The sequence below is a fragment of the Parasteatoda tepidariorum genome, chromosome 5, assembly GCF_043381705.1.
Source record: "Parasteatoda tepidariorum isolate YZ-2023 chromosome 5, CAS_Ptep_4.0, whole genome shotgun sequence".
NCBI classification, from domain to species: domain Eukaryota; kingdom Metazoa; phylum Arthropoda; class Arachnida; order Araneae; family Theridiidae; genus Parasteatoda; species Parasteatoda tepidariorum.
Window position 1 is genome coordinate 53,466,808 of NC_092208.1, and position 19,817 is coordinate 53,486,624.

Genomic DNA, 19,817 nt, shown 5'->3' on the forward strand with positions numbered 1-19,817 from the left:
TAGTTATAAAAGTTTTGTTTCTATTAAGGGATGAGAAAGGTTGGTGCAAAGGCTGGCGTTAAAATGTTAATAATGCAAATGTGTGTTTTTAGTATACTTAAAAGTTTCTATTTCATGGTTGATTCTTTTAATAAAATATGCTAAATCGCAACTTTTTTTTTTTTTTTTTTTTTTTTTTTTNTTTTTTTTTTTTTTTTTTTTTTTTTTTTTTTTTTTTTTTTTTTTGAAAAATGTTTCTAAAATAGCAAAAGTCTGAAATCAATATTTAAAGAAAAATACAATTTTTAAGATTAATTAAAATTAATGAATATTAAATAAAATTAATAAATTTTGATATTAATTAATTGAAAAATAAATAAAGTTTCATTTTCTGAAATGTTTGCTGACTAATTTATTTTTCCTCGGCACGATTATGCTTTTGCTTCTTTTTTTTCAAAAATTTATCTCACTTATAAAAGTTTGCTGATATAATCATAAAAGTTTTGCTTCCATTAAGCGCGTTAAAATGTTAATAATGAAAATGTGTGTTTTTAGTACGCATAAAGTTTCTTTTTCATGGTTGATACTTTTAGCAAAATATGTTAAGCGGCTACTTATTTTAAAAAAAAAATTATATTTTGTTTCTAAAATAATGTAAAAACCTGAAATCGATAGTTAAAAAAAAACAAATATTAAGGGTAATTAATATTAATATAAATACTAATATTAATTCATAAAATTACTATTTTTTGAAGCTTAATTAAAATTAAGTTAAAATTCTCTTTCACAGATATGAGAGCTTAGATCTTACTCCAAAGTTGCGTAGATCAATAAATTGAATGAGTTGCCTATGAAGAAAAGTTAAGGTATTCAGTGAAGTGCACCAGCTAGTTAGATCTTGACTCAGCTTAAAGGAGCTCACAGGGCTGATCAAGGAAATTTTGAGCATTAGCGAGTTTATTTTCAATCCTTCAGAATAGTGCACTAGCAGACAATACTTTTACGGAGAACAGCCTTAATCACAACGAAATTCTATTAAATAATTATTTAAGATGTAAAAATATGTAAATTATTGCATAATAAAATTTAAACTCAATAAAATTATTTCTTTATATTCATAAACTATTTATTTTTGCTTGCTATTTTCAACATAAAAAGAGATTAAAAAAAAGATCGATGAGTTATTGCTTTAATGCATATATATAAGAGACTTCAAATTTGGAAATAAAAATATAATGTGATGTCTTTTTATTCTTTAAAAAAATAAAATAGAAAATAGGATTTTTGTTTATTATTTATTATTTTTTATGACAAAAACAAGGTAGAAAAAAATTAACCTTCATACCTAACTAACAAAGAAAACACTTCATAATCCATCAACAAATTCTTAAAAAGAACAATACTCAAAACTGAATTTCGTGGAGAAACTAAGATTAAATCAATAAAATCGATTTAAAAAACTATTTTAATAACGCGTAAAAGCCAAAAATTATGATTCAAATCGAAATTTGACTGATAGAACATGTATTTAATATAGCTACCATCAGAAATGTTTCGTTCGAAAAATGGCAGCAGTAATCAATAAAAGAATGAAGAATATGAAGAAAAATTGATTTTTATTACAAGTAAAAAGAATGACGCTTTTAAAGTTCTGAAAAGCAATCGAAAGATTAAATAAAATGTCAATTCTGAACTATCTAAAGCTAGATTTCTAACAAAATATGTTTTTATGCCTCATGCGGCTGGTTAGCTTTAATACTCACGTGAGCGTCAAACTAAGCCTTTAAATATATTTTAATTTCTCAACATTATTTCAAATTTAAGTTTTTGTTACAATACCTTAAACTTTTAAAAAACAATTAAAGTTTGACTATTAAAGCAAGAAAAGATATAAAGTTATGTATCATATCATTGCTTCAAATAGATATTTCATTTTATAACCGTCATTGAACAGCTGACCCAATTCTAAGTTTACGGCCATCAATGTTCAATTCATTATATTCGTAACTTTGAACCCCACCCAGAAGACAAGGGATCTCCTGGATCAAACAGAGTGACAAACTGACATTCGTGGAGGATTTTTTATGGGATTAAATGCGTTACATGAAGATGAAAACCACGAAAATCTTTTACTGCTAGATCGAAGGCAAGGGGATTCTAAATCATGATCCGTCTACCAATGAGAATATTTACGTCAGTGCCGTGGTAAGTGCGAGCTGGAAGCAGAATTCGTATAAGCCAGCAGCTGCTGGGATTGGAACCTGGTTCACCTCTTTGGGAAGCGAACGTTTAATCCCCTATGGTAATGTAATATTTCAGAATGCTACGTAATCAAATAATAAATAATGAAAGAATATTAGCAAAAAGAAACTAATTGATATTATTAACTAATACTAAACTATCATCAAAATAATTCTGACCCATCTATGTTGCTCCGTTGTACGAAAATACAACATAGTTCAGAGAGATTCAGAACTATTGTTCAAAAATTAACATTTGAATCTGGACCATCATATCAACCTAATGATAATCGTAATAGGGTATATAGTCCTAAACACTATGCAGACTTTCTACGTGTCAGAAAGACAGAGTTTAAAGTGGATACCAATAATGATAAGCTATTATTCAAAGGCGAGTCACTTATTTTTTTTTTGTTAAATATCAAGTATTTGAAGTTTACCCATAGCTTTGCTTTAGTTGCAGTAGCATGCCTAACAGTTTTCCTTTAGACCTCAGGCATTTTTCCACGCTGTTTAATGTTGTTTTCTAATAAATATTCTTTAATGATTCTTGATTGTTACGGTATTTGAGAGACATATTTATAATTCTGAGCAATAGATTTGAATAACTATGGATGCCTAAGATTTTTATTTTCAATAACGAGGTCTGAAATTTTTTACCCAACTATCTAACCTTGAATTACTTTTTATTGCTTGTGAAATTGAACTGAATCTTATTTATCACTTCAAGTCAGGACTTGGAATCTTTTTTGATGCCTTACTACTTTTATTTATGTGTGCAGAATTTTTCTTGACAAGCAGTTTTGCCATTGAAACATTTTCAATTATCATTTGTTTGAAATAGCAATCTGGTTCTTTCCAAAGTCAGTTAGTGTGCAGCAGAGAAAGAGCTGCATTATAAGCAACTCGAATAATGGCCAGATTTATCGCATTGCAATCATGTTTTTCAGAGACGGTAGCATTTATTTATCTGATAGACACATAATATCAAGTCAACATCATTATAACCGATAAGCGAATCTTGGAAATGACAAGTACACTAAAACTTAAATTGATATTGGTAGATGTGCAATACGCTGGTACAGAGGTTGAATGTCGATTGGTTAAATTTTTATCAGTAGTTACTAATACCATGATTATGGTTAATGCGATAGAAATAATTTCCATAAAATAATGACATTTAAATACAATAATAGCACAAGCATTAAGGAATTTATTTTATAAATTTGTATTGGTAGATGTGCAATACAAAGGATCCAGAGGTTGAATGTCGGTTGGTTAAATTTTTATCACCAGTTACTGATACTATGATTATGATTAATGCGATAAAAATAATTTCCGTGAAATAATGACATTTAAATGCAATAATAGCACAAGCATTAGTGAACTTATTTTATAAGTTGGTACTGGTAGATATGCAATATGCTGGTCCAGAGGTTGAACGTCGTTGGTTAAGTTTTTATCAGCAGTTACTAATAAAAATGATTATGATTAATGCGATAAAAAGAATTTCCGTAAAATAATGACATTTAGATACAATAAGAGCGCAAGAATTAGTGAATTTATTTTACTATATATATCAGTATAGTGTTCAACAGTGAATTTTGATAGCCAGACAGCAATACAAACAAGAGTTTAATCTAATAAACCTGCAATAATCTGGAAATAGTTCATTAAAAATGGGTCTGATAGAGGTAATTCATTATTGTTTTCCTAATGAATTTTGTTTCATATGAGCAGATAAGCGAATTTATAGGAGGTTTTGGTCTTGCAGCAACAAGTCCCAAACATGTACGAACGGAGTATTATCAGAAGATCTCGCTGACTATGGTTTTAATATTTACCTTCTTGATAATTATTTACCATGGTTTCTAAAAATTATATGCTTATACCAGATTAAAATATATTTAAAGAAAGAAGAAAAAAAAATATTTACTTAATGTATTTTTTAATGTTTGTACGCAGAGTCGTTAAAATAAAAGAACTTATCAACAGTCATAAGAAAGGCAGTGTAAAACAAAACGCTATATAAAAAAATGAAATAATAAATCGATAAAATCGCAAAAAAAGTCTTCCAAATCTAATCATAACGCGATATTATTACAAAATAAAATGATTTAAATTAAACACATTTTCTTAATAAAAAAGAAGAAAAGTAAGCATTTATTATATAAAATAATAGCATTTATTAATATAAATAATTTAAATAATTGACGACATACATTTCTGCAAAACACAAAAGATAATTGTCCCATTAGAGCATTTTGATTGGAAATAAAATTCACATGATAAAATTAATAGAAACAAAGATTAAGATTTTTTTGCTTTGCTTGTCTAGAATTCAACATTACGGAATATTGTATCGATACTTAATTGTTTACAGTACTTTTGCCTCAGATTAAATGGTATCTATTAGTAAAATTTTGCAAACATCCCTTCTTAATAGTATTATCTGTTATTATTGCTTTCGTTATTTTGTTTTTTGTACAAAATTAAGTCTTGAGATCAATAAAATGTACTATAATGGGTTACTATGATGTAATCGCATGATAATTTCTTATTATTTCAAGATTTTATGATATAAGAATTTAGTTTCAGTTTTACATAGCTGATTAAAAAATAAAAATATATCATATTTACCAGTTTAAATTTACTTTTATAAAACATTTTATGCAAAATTATGTTTAGCTGAGGTTAGCATCTAAAATGACGAATTCAAAATAATTTATTTTTTAACGTTCGAAGATCAATAAATTTCTTTAATTATAAAAAATAATAATAGTAATCACACTATTATTCTATATCTGCTGATCATACACACCGTCTATCTCTAGCGTGTCAATTAAAGTGATGTCATGCGCGTTTTTTTTAAATATTTTTATATGTGTTCTTTTAAAGAAAAATGAACAAACATATTTTTGGTATAAATTCTATTTTTTTTTATGTTAACAAAATGTTATTTTGTTTTTCAGATCGTCCTCTGTGTGAAATGATGAAAGATTATACTGATGAAGGCAATGTGGTGTTGAGTTGTCGGTCATATGCACATCCAGCTGCTTTCAACTTTTCCTGGTTTAGAAACAATGAATCAATATTCAGTGAAACGCGAGAGTCTAGTCGTCAAGAAAGTATTATTGCCTTATCTGGCGTCAATCCAAACGTGTACGGAAAGTATTCTTGTATCGCAGCAAACGAAATTGGAGCATCGGATCCATGTTCTCTTGATTTGACTGCTTTGCCATGTAAGTTAAACTTGCATGTTATGTTTAAATTTCTTCCTGTTTAAAATTTTTTTATAGGAAAAAGTTCCTTTTTTCCCTAAATGACTCTATGAATTAGGCTGCTTAAATTTTCACACGATTGATCAATGAATGTTTTAGTCCAAAAAAATGTTTTACAAAAAATCATATTTTGGTGTGTAAATTAATTATTCTGGTACGATAATACCCGGTTTCATTCAATCTGGGAGGATAATACCGTTTATATATGTAAAAATAATATTTTTTTTCTTCTCTGAACTATTTAATAATTATAAAATAGTGAAACTGTTACTCTCTGACATTGTGAAATTTCAAAACATTTAAATATGTAGTTCAAATTACTGTAAAAAGTACCGGCGCTTCCAGTGTCGGTACTTTTTCTCGTAAGATCAGTTTTTAACGGAACATATTGTGGAACTAAAATTTTTAAACGCAGTCTTTTTTACAGTAATAATTACCGTAAGATCAATTAATCACTCAAATTAAATAAAGATACTGTACAAATTACGGTTTAATAGTTTACGGTAGGAATAGATTTGATGATTAAATGGATTTTACAGATGACGCACTCAAAGTGCCGATACTTTATAATTTCATCCGGGATTTTTTACAACTCAGGAGTTACAATAAAGCAAGGCGTAATTAATAGAAATTTAAACGTGATATAAAGCATGTTTTAAGAAGTTACAATAAAAGCTAAAATATAGTGTAATCAGATTTTGAAGTTAATGAAAATGAATCTTATGTCAATAAGAAACTACAGAATAAAAACACTGTAGTAAAAATAATTTCTTTCCGAATCGAATGTTTCAAAACATGGGTGTTGACAAAACAAATAGCCTACATTGCCCTTCATTCAACTATAAATAACATGGAGACTTCCTGCAATTAGTTTCATGTGATTTCTTATAAATTTCAGAAATAACCTAATACAACGCCTTAGTTTTATTGACTAGTTCCTCCTACTTTAATAAAAACATATTGCAAAATAGGATGGATCTCATATTATAACAAATTGATCAAAAGACAAGATTAAACAATTCTCAAGAAATTTTTTTTTGTGCCTTAAATAAGGTCCTTAAAATGTGAGTAAAGTCCATAAAATTAAAACAGTTCTAGCAAGAGCGTAGTTTTTCTCGGGAGTAATGTTTCCTGCAAATGTTTGAATCAAATGTTGAAAATATCACCTCAGAAACTCCGTCTGCTCAAAACACTTGGTTTCGTAATGTTTTCTTTAACCGGAGCTTTTAATCTCTTTGCATACTTGAAAAGGGAAGATTAAAAACTAGGGATTAAGTGCAAAGTTTAAAAACAAAGAATTCAAACAAAGAAACTTGTTGTTTTGTTCTTAACAACGATATCACTAGCGAGTTTTTCGTATTCAAATATTAAGCAAAAATATTTTTTTGAAGAGTAACATTTAGAGAAGAAAAAAAATTAAAAGTTTGCAAGAGTTGTACTTGAAGTTATATGGAGACCTATTATTCGAACAATAAATAAAAGAAAAATCATAGTAAAAGTGTAATCTGTTTTTAAACACTAGAGAAAAGGAAAAATATGTTATTATAATTGGAAACTTTCGTCTGCAAATAACTATATTTTCAAAGACTTACTTTAAAAAAGTGTGACTTCCATTTTTTACACATCGGGTGACAACTTCTTTATTTATAACCAGCAAAAAATAAGAAAGGAATAAGAATTGAATAAGAACTTTAAATTAAAATTTCCGATGTGTGCAATAACTTAGAAGATGACTTTTTAATACTTTCTTATTTTCGAAAAATACACATAATTTTAAGCAAGAAATTTTTTTTTAAATGTATAGTCCCTCCAGTAGTATTTTTTTTTCTCAATTTTCATTTTTTGTTTTTTTGCTTTTGGATTTACAATATGAAATTCACACAAGCTTAAATTTTATTTTATAGAACCATGCATAAAATAGTTTTAAAAATATCACTGAGAGCAATTAAGCTCAGATTTTTAAAATCCACAAAATTGTATGTTTTAATTTACGATTATTAATACTTCAGCTTAATTTTATTTCCTCTATCATTTCAATTATTTTTGATAACTAAAATACAAGGTATATTTTATAACAATTACTTTCATTGGTTATTTTACTGAAGTTATTACCTCCACATTCAATGAATAACATTAACAAAACTGAAACAAGTCCTTTTCAAGTAATTTTTCATCGCTGTAAGGATATTTTTACCCAGTCTTATAATTTAAAAAGTAAAACTGACCAAAACGATCAAAACATAAGATGAAATGCCCGGTATGAAACTTTGAAATGTTTTTATGACCCCGCAAGTGCTTTATTTTACGAACATCATAAAAAGTGCCTTCGCATACCTTTGATATATAAGAAAAATTTATCCCCTAGAATGTCCTGTCAAAATTCCCCGGAACATGAAAAAATTCCCTACTAAACTCCCTCAAGTTTACTCTCCCGTCAGAAAAATCCTTTCATATCGATGATTTGTAGCCTGGGATATACATCGATTACTCCAAACGCGATTATTTTACATCCCTTTTCCCCTACTCCAGTCCAAATAGGAAAAAAAAATAATCAAAACCAATGCCTATAAATAAAGCAACATCCCAAACAAGGACCAGAAGATGACAGACCTTACAAAAACATCACAAAAGATTTATGGACAAACCTACGAGGAAAGAAATTTTTCAATGAGTACAACAAATCAGAGTTTTGTGTGCCGTTTCGTTTGCGTTGCCAACAGCGAAGAGAAATTTCAGCCGAAAAAAAAGGAAAATAAAATCCTCATCCTTTTTTTGAGAGTGTGTCCTCTACCATCAGAATGGATCTATCATTTGAATCTTGGCACGAACAAATAGAACAGTGCGATAGTACCAAAATATTTCCCATTCTTTATGTCATTTCTTCCTAGCATTCATTTTTGGGAGAAAAAAAAATTATAGATTTGAGCGTTGGAAGATTTTTGAGCGCCTTTCTTGTCGGTCCCGGTCCATGAATAAAAAAGCAAGACCTGTAGTCGCCGAAAAAGAAAATACATCGCATTCAAATGTTGTAAGATCTGTCATGAATTCGATGGAAAGGAAAAATGATGTTTTAAAGTTTTCTGGTTGTTCGATTTCTTTTTAGTACCTTTATCGGGTACCGAGGAAGATTTTGCATTTTAAATTATTTATATATGTTAAGAAAATATGAGGAACGTATTTTATTTATTGTACATCAAGCAAATGCAATTTTTGAAATATGATTTCCCAGTCTAGACTCCATTTTTGTGTTTACTTATAAATTGAATTACAAGAAACACCAAATCTATATTTAATATTAAAAATATTTAGTTTCAATAGATTTCACCGAAATGCTGAATAAAATATTTATCTTTAAAAATATTCATATGCAGTACCCTTCTAAGGGCTGTCACTATACGGTATGATGCCGTATAGTGGTTACAAACTAGGATAGAAATGAAAAATTGGACGAACAAGTTTTTGAAAATAGTGTGCTATTTCCATAGCTGCTGTGAGTAGTTATTTATGACTGCAAGGCTGAATTTCGATTATTTTTAGCCAGGGCCCTAATACATGCTAAGTTGAATTTAGACTAATTTTAGCCAGTGCCCTAATGTTAAGTTCGAAAATAGAACATGATGTAGAATGATCACAGTTTTTGATTTAATTTAATATTTAAAAAATTTACTTCAATGATGTGATTACAAAAAGTAGCACAAATTGAAAATTATTCATCGATTTTGATATTTGTACCTAGGAGGAAAAAGCTTACGAGACTGGAAAGTTTTGAAAAAGTTTAAAAGCTTTTAAAATATTTAAATTATTTGTTTTTTCTAACGCCCAGAAAGATATTATATGTATTTCGAAATTGTAGTTTTGAATCAGATGTAAGTTGCTTTTTTTGCGAATAATTTCTATAACTACCGTGAGTTCGTAACAGTTACTCATGATTTTCAAGTCAAGTTTAATGTGTATCATGTGACTTCTATATTTATTCTGAAAATTGCACAAAACGTCAATAAAGAGTAAAGCTACAGTTTTGAGGAAAGAAAAATCGTTTGTGGTCTAAATTTTTAGTATTCAAAACCTTACAACAATGCTGCGTAAACTGGACTCATAAGACAAAAAAAAGCACTGACTTTAACCATTCCTATCTAGGTTTTAAATATCGCTAAATTAGCAATTTTTAAACAAGCTTCATAGCTTTTAAAAGTAGCTAAGTAATTTTTTCATTCTTAAGCTCCAGTAATTATTTACAGCAAGATGGCACACATAACTTAAAAAATATAGTTTCTCAAAAACATAAAGCAATTAAACAGTGTTTTTTTTATTTTCCTTGATGAAAGAGATTCGAAAAAGTACTTATTAATTTGGTAACACAACTCGACAATCTCGCCATTTTATTGGCTAAATCATTAAATTACGATAAAATAATAAATGTTAAGCCTATTTAAATGCAATTTTTTGCAATAATTATTATAGAACGTAAAATTAAGATAGTTTAGACGAATAATAATACAAGCTTAAAGGCACATGGATAGGAAGTTCATATTAATGTAGCTCTTCTAACTGACGTTTCGAACATTTCTTGGCATAAAATTCACAATCCTTAGAATGTCACCTACTTTCTTTCATGTTTGTGATAATTACTTTAATAATAATGAAATACATAATTATCCTTTATTAAAGCCTGTGTTCTCAACTATTATAAGATTATTTAACAAATTTAGTGTTCTAGAATCTTATCGAGTTGAGATTCAATTATGTGTTTTCGCATGAAAGGAAATTGTTGGAAACGAAATCTTCGTTCGCAATTGATTAATTCCATCTTACTGTAAGTTATTTTAAGCAGTCAATTATTTTTACCGACTTAATTTATGAGTAATATTAATTATTCATATTTAATATTTTAACTATATGATGTTAAATATGTATTATTAATACATTATATGATAATTAATTCCTTTTATACGAAATTCAAGAATAAAATTTTTTTATTTTTAACAAAAGAGACATATTTCTGATGCTGTTGTTGTTGTTGTTGCTAATTTACGTCGCACTAGAGCTGCACAATGAGCTATTGGAGACGGTCTGGGAAACATCCCGGAGGATGATCCGAAGACATGCCTTCACAATTTTGCTTCTCTGCGGAGGGGATGGCACCCCGATTCGGTAGCCCGACGACCTGCGCGCGAAGTCGAGCACTTTACGGTAGCACAGTTTAACGAGGACCAATACCGCACACCCTCGGTCCCTACGCAGACTGATATTTCTGATGCATTAATTTTCAAATGCATAGCCTAACTATATAATAAGATAGAATAAGATGAGAATTAGAAATTTTCACTAAGAATAAAACACATTTTCAAAAATAGTCTTATTGTTAATTTTTGTCACAACGTGATATATTTTAGGAATTTATATTCATAGTGATAAAGAGAGTGTATCGTATTGATCATTTTACTATCCACAATTTTTTTCTCTATTTTAGTTAGCTTTGATAAAGTACATTAAGGAAACAAAGACTTAAGCTAGTGCCAAAAATAGTTAGATGTAACATGTCTGACATTTCAATTTTCTGTATTCATAATCATGTGGTAAAGTTCAATAATATCTTGGTCATAAATCAAGAGAGAAAATCTAAACTTCATTTAAGCATCTAAATATTTAAATTTTTATGAAAAGAATTATTACAACCATTAAATATTTTGAAACTTATAAAATTATTCGTAACTGCTCTAATCTCTGGTCGTAACAAGAAAATTAAAAATAAATAAAATTATTTTAGTAACTTATTATGTTAAGCTTAAAATAATAAGAGTTGTTTTATCTACACTAAAATGTTGATCAGTTGAACAGTTTTGAAAAAGTTCAATGATCAGTTTGAAGTTTATATCGAAAACTTATATAAAAAAAGGTTGCTATACGTTTTCTGTTTTAGTCATCCCAAAAATAAAATAAATCCTTAGTTTCAATGTACACTCCATAACAAAAAAAATCGACGCGTCAAGAAGCAATTATCCGATTGCTTTGAAATTTCGTATGCATGAATGTTTTGAACAGATAAGGCTGGAATGATGCCGACTGGGGACGTATAGTCTTTAGCGACGAATCCCGCTTCCAACTTTGTCCTGACGATCATCGAAGACGTGTTTGGAGACGCACAGGGCTGAGGGAGGATCCTACCTTCACTATTGCACGCCACACCGGCCCTCAACAAGTCATTATGGTCTGGGGTGCCATTTCCTTTGACAGCCGGACCCCTTTGGTCGTCATTAGAGGTACACTTACTGCAAAGCGGTACGTCGACGACATCCTAAGACCTGTATTGCTACCGTTCTTTTTGCAGCGCCTTGGGCTAGTTTTTCAGCAGGACAATGCCAAACCACATACGGCATGTGTTGCTATGAACTGTCTGAAAGTTTGTCAAACTCTTCCTTGGCCTGCCAGATCACCAGATCTCTCTCCCATCGAGCATGTCTGGGATATGATGGGAAGACGATTGCATTTGACACGGAATGTTGATGACCTCGTTCGACAATTGGATCGAATTTGGCAGGAAATACCGCAAGAGACCATCCGGGAGCTTTATCGGTCTTTGCCACGCTGTGTGGCAGCTTGTATCCAGGCTAGAGGCGGGTCAACACCTTATTGAACTTGTTACTGTACCTCTGCAATAAATTATTCAATTGTTCTGAAATTTTTATCATATACTATTCTGTACATTGTCTTCCTATCCACCAATTTTCGTTTCAATCGGAAAACTCCTTCTTGTTGCGTCGATTTTTTTGTTATAGAGTGTATTTTGCAGACATGATTTATAAAAATTTATTTGCTTCCAGTTATCTGTGTTTTAGTATCGTATCAATTGGTTTGCTTAGGGCGAAAAAAATGAGATCAATTATCGGTGTTAAACAATAAGGTATTAAAAATTTCTTTTTGAAAAAAAAGACCAAAAACTGAAGAGTTTAGATAATATCTGATTCAAAACTTCATTCACTCCAAATATATATAAAAAAGAAAAATAAAGAAAAAGTCGACATGTTTCAAACGCTTCTGAAATAAACTCCCATTTTCAAGACTTGCCAGACGTGAATGAGAAGAAAATAAAGTGTTTTGAAATACAAAACATAGTTGCCAACGAAATAAAAACGACATTTTTAAGCTGCCAGTGTAAAAAGGAAAAATAAAGTTGAGAAATAAAACTAGAAAAACTGCAGTAGCGGAAACAAAAAAAAATAGATGAAAATGCAGACCAAGAGAAACAACAGTGGCCTCGAGGAGAAAATTAATGGGAATTCTCACGCGTTATTGGGAGATGATGAGATACTAATGTCGTTAACAAGGGAATCATTATTCATATGAATAAATCAATAATTTAGGCATTAAGATGAGCTCACGATGCTGGGGTAAAAACAATTTTTCCATTGTTAAAATTGAGTTCACGCCCAAGATTCCAACAATGTGCAGCAATTTTTATTTCATTTATAACCATCGTTGAATAGTCGACCCAATTTGGAGTTTATGTTCAATTCCGCAGCCTTGTAATTGTGAACCCAATCGAGAAGAATGTTGGATCAAGCATTGGGAGAAATTCTGCTTTAGTGAAGGGCGTTTTGATGAAACTAACCCACATTTGTGCTACATGGAAGGGAAAACCACGAAAACCTTTCACGGTTATCTCGATGGCAAGAGGGCTCTTATCCAGGATAAATATAACTCTGTGAAAACTTTACGTCAGCACTTTGATCGGTGCGAGACGCATGTTCCTAAGTCTAAATTTTAAAACGCGTCTAATTTGTTCGATGTGGCCAAAATCGCATTGACAAGGAATGTGGTAAATGCAAAAGCGAATCTCAATGCTAATAGAATCTTTAAGACACCTAACTTTGATATTATTTAATGGCCTAGAAATGACTTTAAAAAGAAAACGGGAGAGGGTATTAGCGATTTTATAATGAACTGAAGAAGACAAGAAAGTTATATGTTCTCTGTAAGGATTAGAAGAATATTTTTTTGAAATATTTTCATTCGGGTAATATTAAAAATTTTCATTTCAAGAGTTTAAGAAGGAAATTAAATGGGTGAAATATACCCTTATGGTAAAATATACCATGTTCTGGCTCTGAGGGAACGCCAAAAATTTCAGTAGTTTTTACCAAAGCTCATGGATAGGGATACTAATGAAATTAACAATAAAATATGGTTTCATAATATGTGAGAAAATTTGGTAGAAGTTGTAATGTTTCGTAGTTTTATCATGCTCTCTTGGACAGGGCATCAAAGCCATTAATTGGTTAAATTTATTTCCAGTTTTTTATTTTTTGCTAAATGTGTGCTGATAGGAAATATAAATTTGAAAAACGGAATTTTTGGTAATAATTTTAAACGTTCTTGGAATGTTTTGTAAATGAAACAGAAGGAAACTCTTTTCATTATAAACTTCCCGTTAAAACCTCTGCATTTTAAGAACAAAATAAAATATTTTATTTTGTTTAAATGGTCAAGAAAACTTGATTTAATGCACTATTTTAAAACCAGTTTTCTTGAATTAAGTAACGTAATTGCAAAGAATTTTTTTTCTTCAAATTATATTCGAATGCATTTTAATAAGAGACGCAGCTTCACGAACCACGTTATAGCAGATGACTTACAAGTTTGTAATGATTAAATTTAAAATAAGGCTAGGGCCATACATTTTTCTGCAATAAATAAATAAAGCCGTTTGTTTCACCAGATAACTGATATTGAAATGTACTTTTTGAGATGCACAACCAATGTTAAAGTCCAGCTCATTATTCATAATAAACGAGAAATTCAGAAAATGAATCATCGGTAATATGAATAAAATACTTTTATATTTAATTCAACTTTACTTAAAACCATTTGAAATTGTCTTAAAATTCGTTTAAAATTTTCTGAAATGAATATTAAATGTTTCAAATTCATATTTGGATGTAATTAACTGAAAAGAAAGTCTTTTGTATTTTAAGAAATAAATAAAAACCCTTGTAATGTTGTGAAAAATTTTTGAGAAATATTTATAAGTTTTCAAAATTATGTCTGAAAATGGTAGTGCATTTACGCTCAATCGAACAACATGCTTGTTTGTAGTTTGTTCTTTTCAAAACAGGAAATTAAATTTTAACATATTAATTTTATGTGCATTAATGCAGTTTTATAAAAACTTAATTGTATATTAATGCAAATAATAAATACATTACATTACATTAAATAAATACTTTACTTTACAAATAATAAATCAAGCTATATTCTTACATAACTATTTTCCAGCAATACATATACCAAGCTATACCCATAAATTTTATTTCCGGCAGGACCAAAATCAAGCTATATGTGTCACCATATAACCGATTGGAAAATGTTCTCTTTTCTAAATATATAATTTAAAGTAAAAAGTAAAACTAGAAGAGACCGTCATTTGAAACTATGCCAGAACCAGAAATTGTGCAAGAACCATCCAGAATCAGATCATTATTTTGATGGTTATAGGAACAAAGCCTTCATAAGTTTACTCAATAAACTTCCAAATTATAAGTTGTTAAAGAACTTTAAACGTTTCAAAATGTTTCAAATATGTTTCAGAAAGATATCTGAATGTGCGTAGTGATGGTAAAGAAAAGAATACGCTTATAAGTTTAACAAACAATTGTATAAGTTTCAAGGATCCTTTGAAAACTTGCCAACATTTGAACGAACTATTCCTTCAGAATAACTGTTAATTCTTGAGCTATTTGAAAGAAAATTTCATTTCAAACTTATACACTATATAATAAGCGTCTCCTTAAACAAAAATATTTTTCTATTTTGCACATTACGTAATAGCATATTATTTAGTATCAAATATTAAATTCCATATTTAGAAAAAAAAGTATCGTCAAAAGTACTGGGGAAAAAACCATGTTTTTGACTCTATGGGAACACCTAAAGCTCGGTAATTTTCACCGAAGCGCTTTGGTAATGATTTTGATAAAATTTGCAATAAAATTTGGTATATATATATATGAGATAAAATACGGTTACATTTGGTAATTCCATCATAATATCTCAGAGCATGACATAAAGACTATTTATTCGGTTAAATTTACTTTTCAATTTTGTTTATTTACTGAGTGTGTGGTTATAAGAAATATAATTTTAAAAACCAGAATTTCCGGTTTACCATCAATTCAGAAATGGAAAACTAAACAAATGAATAGTTTAAATATCATATAATTTTTATTACCAGGACGTTTTTCATCAGAAATGTCTATTGCCATACAGTACGGTAGTTTTACCAAAAATTTCTTTTTCTCGTAAATGACGATTCCGTGTAATAAAAGTTAGTCACTTTTCACCATATTACCATATAACCATTACTGAAATGCTTTCTGGCCCTGTACTTTTCCTGATACATAATTCACGGTAAAGAGCAAAAATGGAAGAGCAATGAAAGACTCATATTGATAACTGTATGGATATTTGTGGAGAAATAAACCACTATAAAGTATAATTTCTCCATAATAATGTTCAAGAATATTTGAAATGTTTCATTTTTTGTGATAAACAAAAGTTTGCAAATAATTTAAAATCATAGATTGTTAGTACATAGCAAATATTAAATCCCAAATCCTATATTTATACTTTTTCTTCCAATTCATAAATTAAGATTCATATATCACCATATTACCGTTAGTAGTGGAATGTTCTCCCGTACAGATGCATGATTTTCGGTAAAGAGTAAGAGTGGGGAGCTCATATTGATGATTGTAAGAACATTTGAAGAAATTAAGTATAATTTCATGTCTAAAACAATTTTCTACGAACAATCTAAAACATTTTTAACTATTTTATTTGCTTATTAAACATTTCAAAAACGTTCCGGGATGCGTTTAGCGATTATAAAACAAGAGCAAAGCAGACGCTCATAAGTTTTAAGAAATTAAATTGACATATTTCTGAGCATTTTTTGAGAGTTTATTCAAATTTGAAAGAAATATTTCTGAAGCACATCTAGCATACTTTATCAGGTATTTGAAAACATGTTACTTTGAACCTGCAAGCTTAATATAATAAACATTCTCAAAAGTAACCTTTCACATATGTTTAATGATAAACGCAAGTTTACAAATAATGCAAGAGCATATGATTTAGAACATTGCAAATATTAAATCCTAAATAAAGCTATATTCATACTTTTCCCTGCAATACATAAATCAAGCTTTATATATCGCCATATTACCGGTAGTGAAATGTTCTCCCGTACTTTTCCAGATACATGATTTACGGTAAAGAGTAAGAGTGGAGGAGCAATTCATAACCCGTATCATCGGTAATAGGAAAAGAGCACTAGCAGATGTACTCAACGATGCTGGCATCTGGCACCAATGACTGCATGCTCAGAAAGATGCCAAGTTTATCATTCCGATAAGAGAGAAATATGTCAGAAGCATCTTAGATGCTTTCTGAGTACCATTTAACAAAGAGGGCGCTTGAATATTTGGTGTCGCTATTAGAGGGCATCGTAAAAATATAAGACATTAAGAAGTTGTGTTGTTTAGACGTTATTAACCTTACTTTATGTTCCTGTTGTAAAAGGATGGAATGTTCTAAGCCATGTTCAAAACTAAATAGTGCGTAAGAGTGTAAATTAAATTGAAGGGAATAAATGTTATTTTTGGCGATAAATTTTGAAAAGATAATAAATTTAGCGATATTTTCGATGTTAGAAATAAATGTATCGAAAGCTCTTAGTTTTAGATTTGAAATAAAATTATTTAATTTTGCAATATTTAAGAAAAATGCGTCACTGTGGTTATCATAATCAATTATTTAATCGAAAGATTGCGAAAGACAAAAAAAGTTGCTAATAAGTAGCTTGAATGTTATTATCATTTCTAACAAACGTTTAGTTTATAAAAATGGTAACTTTTAAGTTCAGTGGTAAAGGCACTTAACTGTCGCTGTGAAGCAATGGGGTTCGATTCCCATTTGATTTCGAAAACTTATATACTTCCATTACAACTAATAAAATTCTTGGTGACCTTCATCGAATTCATAGCATGTTTAATATTATTGCTATTATTTATGAAGAGAATATGAAATTTCTAGTTCATATTAACCTCATTAACAATTATATTCTATTTAATGACTGTATTTTTCAACAAATTAATAGTATCCCCATGGAAAATTTTTTTTATAAAAACTTATGTTAATCTTCGTACAAATTCCTCTTTCCTTTTTCCTGTAATTAATTTTGATATTTTAGCTTTCAAGTGAATTAATTCTTAACAAAACTAATATTTGAAATTCTTCAGCAAATTTTCTAGATTTAACTCTTGTTATTAATGAAGATAAAAAAAAAATACATTAAAACAATTCTTTCTTTTAAATTACTTTTAAAAGAAATGATTTTAACTTTCCAATTAAAAAGAGCAATGATTTTAATTCCAACTTATCCAATAAGGTTTTTTCCGATATTATTACCAATATTATTCGTATGTTTAACAGATATGATTCCAACTATAAAAACTTTTTAAAAGAGACTGATAAATTTAAAGTAGATTTAATTAATAGCCATTGTTCTTATTCATTCCTTCAATTTCATTTTCAAAAAAAAATTAACCAACTTAGAAAATTAAATTTTTTATATTTATATATACGTATATTTTCTTAACAAATTAAATATCTTCTTTCTGATTTTAGAATTAGCTTTGATTTATTTTTAAGGTAGGAAATAATTATAATGAGCTATTCCTATAAAGCCACTGGACGGGATTATTTGGATGTATGACCTTTTATACTGGATCAATTAATTTATAAGAAAATTCCTAGCTAAATTCTATCCTTTATTTAATAATTTTAATTATTTAATTTTATTTCTCCTGTTTAATAAGCAGTTTATTTTTATTTATTAGCATTATTTTTATATAGTTTTTTTTTTGTTCGTATGAAATGGGCTCTGGTTTATGAACATCCATCCTCAATGAATGCATGCAATATGTGAAGACTTTACTATTATGAAACAACTGTTGAATGAAAAAAAAGTATATAAACGACTTTCTATCCATGTATGCAGACTCTGATTTACAAACAGTCACCCTCTGAGAGAAGGAATGAGAAATAAAATTGTTAATTTGCGTTTGTAATTTAAACTCTAAAACGATTACAGATGTGAAAATATTCTTTTTTTGATTTCTTGTTACAATTTAATTTTAATTTTTTAATTATTTTAATTTTTTTTGAATTTATTATTATTTTTTTATTATTCCTTTTTCTTCCTATTAAGGGTTTTTTGTTACTGACATTTTCCTTTTTATTTTCTTAATAAAGTGTTTTTTTTCATAGAAGGCAGTACTGAAATGTAACTTGCTTCATATTTTCTATTTTATTTTATTTCATAATTCATCTCTGTATATATATATGTAATACAAAAATTAAATACTTTTGTATTAATAAAAGCATTAAAACTTCATTCCTTTTCATAAAATATCTTTAGTAAAGGATAAGGGTAGAAATTCTATTTTGGGACTTCAAGGCTAAAAACATGCCAATGAATAATAATTAGATTTATACTTCAAAAGAGAAGTTATTTTAAGATCTTTCACTTCCATATAAGGAAAGATTAAACGATTTGCTTTGAGGAATAAATAAATTGATGAGGCGTAGGAATACAAAAAAAGGCAATAATGACTGACCACTTTACAACTTGTAATCATCCTATAAAACGCAGAGCACAAGTTTTTGCGTGGCTTTTTGTTGAAGATACTCGATGAATTATTAATTATCATGAGTTGCAGAAAAATTTGACTTGATAAATTTTCAACTGTCCATGCGAATGAGATATTCAATATTTTCGATGCATTTTTTCACCGCTGATTTTTCCGAAGTCCCAGCCGGGCTCCGCTAATCTTAATTTTTGAGATAGAAATGCGTAAGTTTCCTCCGCAAGCAACAGTGCTGCCAACTTCTAATATAAGGGCAACAATCCCTATATTTTGGTGGATTTATTTGTCAAGAAAGCAGGAATAATGAGAACATATTGTGCACAAGATTTTATTTACTAAATAGATCGTGAAGCCGAAGTCACATCCCCGCTCTCCCGGCTGGAGAGGGGGGACAAAGTTCCAGTCAGATCCGACGGAGTTTAGTTTGTAAACATTATACACCAAAAAGTCACGCAAAAACATTGCTCCTGCATTTTATAGGATGATTTTTAGTTGTAAAGAGGCCCAGTCATATGCCTTTTTCTGTATTCTTACGCCTCATCAATTTATTTATTACTCATAGCAAATCGTTTAATCTTTCCTTATATGGAAGTGAAAGATCTTAAAATAAC

General features: G+C 29.1%; 1 protein-coding gene across 1 annotated transcript in view; it reads left to right on the forward strand.

Annotated features, from left to right (window-relative positions):
- LOC107449150 (B-cell receptor CD22) overlaps positions 1-19,817 on the forward strand; it is a 239,683-nt gene that overhangs the window by 190,360 nt on the left and 29,506 nt on the right. The window contains 1 exon segment of the mRNA XM_043055035.2: positions 5,192-5,461. Coding sequence (XP_042910969.2) covers positions 5,192-5,461 — 270 coding nt within the window.